At 44.4% G+C, this 9,733-nt stretch overlaps 2 protein-coding genes across 2 annotated transcripts; both read right to left on the bottom strand.

Annotated features, from left to right (window-relative positions):
* Nucleotides 1-1,109: 1,109 nt before the first annotated feature.
* LOC105556624 lies at nucleotides 1,110-2,105 on the bottom strand. The gene has a single exon (XM_012003720.1). The coding sequence runs from the start codon at nucleotides 2,103-2,105 to the stop codon at nucleotides 1,110-1,112; it is 996 nt and encodes a 331-aa protein (XP_011859110.1).
* Nucleotides 2,106-2,474: 369 nt separating this feature from the next.
* LOC105556625 lies at nucleotides 2,475-6,365 on the bottom strand. Its single transcript, XM_012003721.1, has 2 exons — nucleotides 6,032-6,365; nucleotides 2,475-5,737 (listed from the first exon to the last, which is right to left on the bottom strand). The coding sequence occupies exons 1-2, from the start codon at nucleotides 6,363-6,365 to the stop codon at nucleotides 2,475-2,477; spliced, it is 3,597 nt and encodes a 1,198-aa protein (XP_011859111.1).
* Nucleotides 6,366-9,733: the final 3,368 nt, after the last annotated feature.

Here is a 9,733-nt window from a genome sequence, read left to right on the forward strand (position 1 = left end):
GAAGACAAGGAATCATACAGTATGCAGCACCTAATTTTTCACAATGAGAACCTAAAGGATTATTTGGCTCAAAATCATCATAATATATAAAAAGGGGCAAAATAATATCATCTTTTCTATAAGAAGCAGTTTTATGTCTCCAAAGTGGGCTTTGAATAAAGTTTGAAATCCATCCTGAATCGTTTTCTGACGATTTCATGTATAACATAGTATGTATTTTGAAATGCATTAGGTAGCTCAAAAAACCTTTTTAATACTTTCCTTAACGCGATAAATTGTCCGTAAATTGGAACATGTTTCGCTTGAACTATAGATTGAGTTTTTTTTCCTTCTAACCTATGACCTATTATATATTCTTGTGGTGGAATATAATCCCCACAACTTTCAAAGCATTTGAATACCTTATATTCTGTTGATAAGTGTTTGTGTGGTTTGTCGCTCGTCGGTTTTCCGCCGTTGGCTCGGCGAAATCGCGACTCTTCCACGGAGGCTGATACAGCCTTATCAGAAGGCTCGCCGTGACAGGAATGCAAAAGTCAGTGGAGTATTCGTGCACTTCAAAATGATTTATTAAATGACGGTATATCGAACGACGTTAACTTTACAATATGAAAGCGGTAACCGAGACAGGGTAACACGTCCTATCTTCAAGCCAACTACCTTTGTTCTGACTAGAGATCCCGTGTCGTGGCGCGGAATCCTTACGAAGAGAAATCCCCTCTTTTCGGAGAATAGACACCTGCTCTCTCCGAATTGGCGGACAAATTCGAAATAAATGAGAGCGTTTACCAATAACGGCGAGTTTGACTGCGAAACATCTCATGGTCAAAACTGTTTAGATCGCGAGGTTTATTTGGGAGAACTAACGACATTCCACTGTCTCGATAGCTCTCTCTTTGCAAATACCTAACGCTTGAGAACAGAGAATTACTGTTTGAATCCGGAACATGCCGCCCGTCTCGAATGTTCTGCATTCGATAAATGCTAATATGGCAGATTAGTGCGTACAAGCAGAGTGCGCGGCGTAGATACACTCGTGGTAATAATTACAATAGATTTACAATAGTTCGTTCGTCGTTACGCGGTAACAATGGTCATCGTTGAAAGAATTATTTGTTACCGCCCGCCATGGCAGACTGTTCTTGATCGAGATTGATGTCGACCGGCAGAAAACAGATTTTCGTAATCGGGCGCTTATATTCGGAATCGGCGGTTTTGACGGTAACAACGCGAGTCAGATTATCGCTGCCCGGATGGCATTGTGCAATTCGCCCAAGCTTCCAATGACTTGGGGGCGCCAATGGATCGCGGATCAAGACCATACGACCTTGGGTAGCTAAATTTTGAACGGATCGCCATTTCGGGCGTTGTTGCAAGGTGTGGAGGTACGTATCTTTCCACGCTTTCCAGACGCGTTCGCTAATTTGTTGAACGAGTTGCCAACGAGACAATCGTTGCTCCGCTAATTCGAGGACGCTTGGTTCTGGAGCGGCGATTAAGGTGGAGCCGATAAGAAAATGACCTGGGGTTAGCGCGCAATAATCTTCGATCGAATCGGTAACAGCGGCAATCGGTCGGGAATTGAGGAACAATTCGATTCGACACAACAGCGTACTTAATTCTTCAAATGTAAGCGTGTGAGTGCCTATCGAACGTTTAAGGTGGTGCTTGACACTGCGGACTGCAGCCTCCCAAAGGCCGCCGAAATGAGGTGCCGCTGGAGGTAAAAAGTGCCACGACACGCTCTCGGTAGCTAAATAATTTTGAAATTCAGGATTTCGAATGGCGGCTTGAAAGGATGCAGTCATTTCTTTATCAGCGCCTTGAAACGTGGTACCGTTGTCGGAGTACATTGAAGTCGGAGTTCCGCGGCGCGCGAGAAAGCGTTGGTACGCAGCTAAAAATGACGCAGTTGAATAATCGGAAACTAATTCTAAGTGTAAGGCTTTGGTGGTCATACAAATGAATACCGCGATATATGCTTTATGTGATTTGTGGCCACGACCTTTGGCTATGCGAACAAGCAACGGACCCGCATAATCGACACCGGTATGTACGAAGGCTCGTGAATTTGGATTGACACGAAAGTCTGGAAGTTCGCCCATAAATTGCTCGGGAACGCGAGCGTTTTGTCGCGTGCAAGTAATACAACGATAGAGCACGGAACGCACCGTAGCTCTGGCGCGGAGCAGCCAATAATTCTGTCGTAAAATTGCAAGCGTAAGCCGAGGACCAGCGTGAAGTGCGTGAACATGAGTATGAGTGATTAGTGTATTGATGACTAAAGGATGTGATTTTAAAATGATTGGATGTTTGGTGTCCTCGGGAAGGCGTGACTTGCCTAACCGTCCTTGGACACGGATTAATCCGTTGGAATCTAAATAGGGAGAGAGCGACGCCAACGAGCTGGATTTAGGCACGACTTGGTTTTTGTAAAGGCTTGCGAGTTCTTTGTTAAACAGCTGAGTTTGAATCTATTTGATCCAAAAGATTTTGGCAATTTGTATTTCGTGAGGATGGAGGGCATATAAATTTCGCTTGGTAGCAATGTGAGGATTGTTTGTTTTCTCACGCTTAGATTTCAGGTTTTGAATGTATCGGAAGATATAGGCGGTAACTCGAAGTAATTTAGTCCATGAAGAGAATCGAGACTGTAGATCCCATGAACTTGATGCACAAGTCGCGCATAGAGTGATTGAAGCGCGTCGCTCGGTATCAACGTCTTTCGGTAGCACTGGAGTTTCGAAATTCGGTAACTCTGACCATTTATCGTCGTTAGCTTGCAACCACGGAGGGCCGATCCACCATAGAGTGTGATCGCGGAGGTTGTCGGGATCCATTCCACGGGATGCGCAATCGGCAGGATTATCGTGGGTAGGAACGTGGTTCCATTTTCCTTCGGGAAGTAACAGTTGGATTTTGGAAACTCGGTTCGCGACGAAGGTTTTCCATCGCGACGGCGGTTGCTTTAACCAGGCGAGGACGATCATTGAATCCGTCCAGCACCAATAATCGATTTTGTTGACTAAGAAAGTGGAACGGACAAAGGTCATAAGTTGAGCTAAGAGCAGCGCTGCACAAAGCTCCAGGCGAGGAACGCTCAGGATTTTAAGGGGTGCAACTTTCGATTTGGCCATTAACAACGTATTGGTAATGCTTCCGTCAGACGAGATGACTCGTAAATAGAGGGATGCCGCATATGCTTTCGTAGAAGCGTCTGAGAACCCATGAAGCTCGATCTTGTTACAACTAGGATGATAATGAGTCCAACGCGGAATGGTTATTTGTTCGAGAAGCGGTAACTTAGTTTGAAATTTCTCCCATTCCTTAAAAATCTCCGCAGGGATGTCGGCATCCCATGAGCATTTAATCGACCATAAGCGTTGTAAGAATATCTTGGCGGTGACTGTGACGGGAGCAACCCAGCCCAGCGGATCAAAGAATTTTGAAATTATCGATAGGATCTCGCGTTTTGTTTTGGCAATTGGACTTGATTGGGAAACGTGGAATTTAAACAAGTCTTGTTCCGGATTCCACGAAACACCGAGGATTTTAATAGCTTCATCGTGTTGCAGTTCTTTGCGGCCAGCAAGACCATGGTCTGACGGATCGAGATCGTTAAGGAGCGCGGGGCAATTGCTCGCCCATTTGCGCAAACGGAATCCACCTTTAGAGAGGAGCGAAATTAATTGATTACGAGTTTGCTGTGTGGATTCGAGATCATCCGCTCCGAAAATACAGTCATCGACATAGGTTTGTCGTTGTATGACGGGTACGGCAAGAGGGAAAGGAGCTCCCTCATCCAAAGCTAACTGCTGTAAGACGCGGAGCGCGAGGAACGGTGCGGCGGCAGTGCCGTACGTGACTGTAAGGAGTCGGAACTCTTCGACGGGAGCCGACGGGGAAGATCGCCAAAGAATGCATTGATACTTTGTATCACGAGGATCGATTAGGATTTGCCGATACATTTTTGCAATGTCGGCTGACAAAACGTATCGATGTTGGCGCCAATGTAAGATGACTGCAAGGAGATTGGTTTGCAGTTTTGAGCCGACGAGGAGGAAGTCGTTTAATGACTGACCATTGGTAGTTCGGCACGAAGCGTTAAAAACGACTCGGAGTCGTGTCGTATCGCTATGTTCGCGGATCACCGCTCGGTGTGGAATATAATATTCCGGTGCTCGGTCTGGAGCTTCGAACCGACCGATCTTCTCCATGTGACCGAGTTGCTGGTATTCTTCTAGGAACGCGGAATATTCCGCGGCGGTAGCAGGAGTACGTTGAAGCTGTCGCTCCACGCGGTGCAAGTTCGATAAAGCGATAGCTCGGGAGTCGCCGAGTTTTATTGGGGGCCCGGTTCGGAACGGAAGACGTACGACGTATCGTCCTTCGGCATCTCGGTAATGAGTTGCGAGGAAATGTTCCTCGCATCGTTGGTCTTCCGGGCTTGGAAGACTAGGATTCGGTATGTCCTCGATTTCCCAAAATCGACGGAGCGCTTGTTCGAGACCGTCGAAAACGGTCCCGTGGTGTGTACACACGGTATTGGAATTGGAATCGGCAATGGATCCGGAAAGAATCCAGCCGAAAGCGGTATTCTGAGCAATAGGTTCGTTAATAGCGCCTTTTCGGAGTCCGTCCCGAAGGATGACGCTATATAAGTCGGCCCCTAGGATAAGGTCGATGGGATCAGAATTAAGGAATTCAGGATCAGCTAATTCTAAATTACTGACGTGGTCCCATTGTGCTTGTGTTGGTACGCGCGCCGGTGTGTAATGAGTCAACGATGGCAATACAATTGCCGTTGTCGAATACGCAGGTGCGTGGCTTGTGGCGGGGCTGACGCGTACGCGGGCAGCGCAACGAGCAGAGGATTTCGTATTCCCGATGCCGGTGATGCAAATACTTTGGTTGATTCGGGGAAGACGAAGCAGTTGTGCAAGGTTTTCGGAAATTAATGTAGCCGCGGAACCTTGATCGATTAACGCGCGAGCACAAACAAAGCGATCGCGCGGCGAATATATTCGAACGCGTGCGGTAGCGAGGAGGACAGCTGAAGTCGCGGTCAAAGGCCTTGACACGGTGAGCGAGACAATACCGTCGTTCTGATTTGTCTTGGTTGTCTCGTTCGAACTGGAAGATTCGTCGTACGGTAACCCTGCTGACTTCGAGGTATGAAGAAGCGAGTGATGTTTTTGTTGACACTCTCGACACCGGTATTCGTTTTTGCAATCCCGTAACGTATGATTCGCGGCGAGACAGTTATAACAGCGTTTACTAGTTTTAATAAATTCGAATCGACGTTCGGGCGTGTACGATAAGAATTGGACGCATTTAAATAGAGGATGTTGTCCTTTACAAATTACGCATTCGAATTTCACCGCCGTCGAATGTGAGGAAATTGATTTAGTTGCTTTGGATTTCGACGCGGTTGGTTTCGTTGCGCTGCTTTGTTTGAATGGCGATATAACTTCGAAGGCACGGACGCGATTGTCCAAAAACTCGTTGAGTTCGGTATACGACGGTAACTCTTGGGACTCGCTTAATTTTAATTCCCATGCTTTCCGCGAAGCTTTATCAAGTTTTTGAGATACAAGGTGTATTAGAATGTCATCCCAGGTTTCTACCGAACGACCAAGATTTTTCAACGCTTGTATCGACATATTAGCGGTATCTCGTAATGTTTGCAAGTCCTTCGCGGTTTCTTGTACAACGATCGGTAACGATAAGAGCGCTTCTAAATGAGAATTAACGAGCCAACGTATATTTTCATATCACGCCGACAAGATTTGCCAAGCGACTTGGAAATTTGCATCGGTCACGGTCAACTGACTTATTGCATCGCCAGCTGACCCGGTAACACTCGCACTCAGATAGTGCAGTCGGTTGACATTGGTTAAGTTCGGATTGTTAATAATCATTGATTTGAACCGATCGCGAAAGGTTTCCCATCGTTCGAACGACCCATCGAACTTAGGTAAATCGATGCGCGGTAAGCGCGAGATCGGGCGCGTCACGATGTGATCGGTACTTGCTTGAGATGTATCGAGGCTGGCGTTCTGGGAAGTCTGCGCGGCGACTTCGGTCATGTAGTCGATGGTTGCGTCCTTGATCTCCTCACAGCGTTCAAATAGGTTGTCCTTGAAGTATGGATGTTCCAGCAAGGATTTTGCATCGGACAGGAATCGCAGCTTGGCGTCCAGCAGTCTGATTTCTCGGAACAGCTCCTTCACTCGTTCAATTCGGCTCATGGTAGTCGCATGGGTCATCCTAGCTTGACCCAGCTTCTTAAAGTTGGTGGTTGCCTTCGACATGGAGGTGATCAGCTGATTCTGCTTCTCCACGATTTCGTCGAAGGACTCCATTGGTAGTTGGATTCGGCTTGACAATGGTTTCTCGATAACTCGGTGGCGATCGTCGATTAACGTACAGTGCACGTCACAAGAGTGCGTCTTCTTTCACAGCGATCCGGCTCGAAGGACCAAAATTATGTGTGGTTTGTCGCTCGTCGGTTTTCCGCCGTTGGCTCGGCGAAATCGCGACTCTTCCACGGAGGCTGATACAGCCTTATCAGAAGGCTCGCCGTGACAGGAATGCAAAAGTCAGTGGAGTATTCGTGCACTTCAAAATGATTTATTAAATGACGGTATATCGAACGACGTTAACTTTACAATATGAAAGCGGTAACCGAGACAGGGTAACACGTCCTATCTTCAAGCCAACTACCTTTGTTCTGACTAGAGATCCCGTGTCGTGGCGCGGAATCCTTACGAAGAGAAATCCCCTCTTTTCGGAGAATAGACACCTGCTCTCTCCGAATTGGCGGACAAATTCGAAATAAATGAGAGCGTTTACCAATAACGGCGAGTTTGACTGCGAAACATCTCATGGTCAAAACTGTTTAGATCGCGAGGTTTATTTGGGAGAACTAACGACATTCCACTGTCTCGATAGCTCTCTCTTTGCAAATACCTAACGCTTGAGAACAGAGAATTACTGTTTGAATCCGGAACAGTGTTCAAAGCAGTTTCTTACAGTATCAAACAAAGCATCAATATCATGCACAACATTAGTTACATCTTGAACTTGTAACATATTTTTTATTATTTTGGACATTAACAGTAAACATCCATCAAGAATATGTTGTTTTATGTCATTAATGAAAGTCTGTACATAAGAGCGTGGAAAATTATTAGCGTACAGCTTAGCAATAAATGTTTCTACCTCTTTACTAACATGTGTTTCAAAAGCATTAAAAGAAATGTTATTCTCAACAACACACATATGTTCATTAAGATTAGAAGCACAAATATCTAACATGTTTTCATTTTGTGTTTTTTGTCAACCATTTACTGTAATTTGTAAACCATTTACTCTGATATACATTTTGATTTTGATTATGTTTCTTCATTAAATGTTTCTTTAACGTATACCATTGGTTAAAAGTACGACAACAATTTTGCTCTCCACATTGGTAAGTACTAAATATTTGTGCTTTATGTGCAATTCTAAAATGCAAACCGAGAGAATCAATAGAGGGTAGGTTTATATTGCATTGAACACAATTAGGCATTTTTAATAAAAAGAAAAAGAAAATCTTAAACATTAATGATTGCCAACTATTTTCACGTTAATACAAATTGTTTTACTAATTGTAAGAAATATAATAGCACCTGTTAAATAATAACTGTAAATGATAATAAAAAAAAGTTACGCTTTACATTTTAGAATGCACGATATTTTTCAACTATAACAGTTACAGTACTTTCTTGTTTGGGTAATTATATAGAATAATGGACCACCCTCCAATCTCGATGACCTTGACATATGTTGTCAAGGTCATGACCCTGAGTGACCTTCAGAAGGTTTTAGCCGTCGCTCGTGGCTCGTTAAAAAGTTATTAAAAAATTTCATAAACACGCAAGTTGCAAGCGCGTTTAGCACGGCGCGCTGCGCGCGCCCCACCCCCTCCCGCTCCCACCCCACCCCCTCCTACCCCTCCCCCTCCTCTCCCCGCTCCATTCCCCCTCCCCGCCCCCGCCCCAGTTAAAATATAACCCTACCCACACTATGTCCGAGGTGTGGAGTGGATCTCGCTTCACGTGGAATGATTAAGATGTTACAGAGAGAAATTATAACAATTACTTTAATAATTATTCATTTATATTTTCAGTTAATGGATACATACTAGACATTACTTCATAAAAAGCATCTAATCGTTCGTCAAAATCGTATACTCGTTTAAACATAAACTCTGCTAAATAGTGATGAAAATGGTATTCTCTACGACCGAATTGAGGAATACTTCTGCGAATATCTCTCCATACCCGTCGCAAGAAATATCAACAACAACATTTCCGAGGTGTGGAGTGGATCTCGCTTCACGTGAAATGCCGCAAACCCATATGGAATCGTATATGTACTACAAAGCACATGCTTATTACCAAAATATAATTACCAAATGAATAATTATTATAGTAATTGTTATAATTTCTCTCTGTAACATCTTAATCATTCCACGTGAAGCGAGATCCACTCCACACCTCGGACATAGTGTGGGTAGGGTTATATTTTAACTGGGGCGGGGGCGGGGAGGGGGAATGGAGCGGGGAGAGGAGGGGGAGGGGGTAGGAGGGGGCGGGTGGGGTTGGGGCGCGCGCAGCGCGCCGTGCTAAACGCGCTTGCAACTTACGTGTTTATGAAATTTTTTAATAACTTTTAACGAACCATGAGCGACGGCTAAAACCTTCTGAAGGTCACTCAGGGTCATGACCTTGACAACATATGTCAAGGTCATCGAGATTGGAGGGTGGTCCGTTATTCTATATAATTACCCTTGTTTGTCCCACGGAGTTTCAATATTGTACACTGCTTGTTGGAGAAATAACCATATTCGTTCTGATTCCACAGGATAAATCGCATGCAGTGCATGGAAAGCTTTGAAAGTGATATCAACTGCCTTTAACGTACTTTCTACTTCATACAAAGTATCGTCAATAATAATAAAATTTTGGTGAATATCTTTCAGTGTAGGTCCAATGATAATTATTTGAGGTTGCAAGGTAAGGTCAAAACTTTTTAATTTTTCTCTCTTTTTGTGCAAAGCTGGTTCAATATCTCCTGGAACCTACATGTTATTGTTTAATAATATTTGTATTCACAACATATGTATGCACGAAGAAACTTCTTATTCAAACATAAGAGAATTTTCTTCGTGCATACATAATATTAAAATACCATCACTTACATAACACATATATCTCTATGATTAGAAAATATTTATGTAAAATCAAGTTAAATTAATATTGCATTGTTATTACACTAGAATATTGTAATAATTACAACATATTGCACAAAATATGAAATATACATATACAGGGTGTCTGATGCAAAAGTAGCCATCTTGAAAATACTGGTAGATTGGGTTAAACTAAGGAAAAATATCATGTACCGCGGTACAAAGTAACAATAGTTATCGAATAATAAATTTACACGTTTGAGCGAATGAGGATGCAGGAGACGGTAGGCCGGACTCGGAAGGCATTTAAGAAAATCGATCGATGAGCGGGAGGTGGAGCGACGCGCGAGATACTATGTTTATGTTTCGGGTCGCCCGTTGCTCGCGCTCGCTGCCGCGCTCGCCGCCCGCGCCGCGCTCCCCGCCGGGCCTAGGTTTTTTTCCACCACGGTGTATCTTGCGCGTCGCTCCACCTCCCGCTCATCGATCGATTTT

This window comes from Vollenhovia emeryi, unplaced genomic scaffold (genome assembly GCF_000949405.1).
Source record: "Vollenhovia emeryi isolate VEMERY1.0 unplaced genomic scaffold, V.emery_V1.0 DF939885.1, whole genome shotgun sequence".
Classification (NCBI taxonomy): Eukaryota; Metazoa; Arthropoda; class Insecta; order Hymenoptera; family Formicidae; genus Vollenhovia; species Vollenhovia emeryi.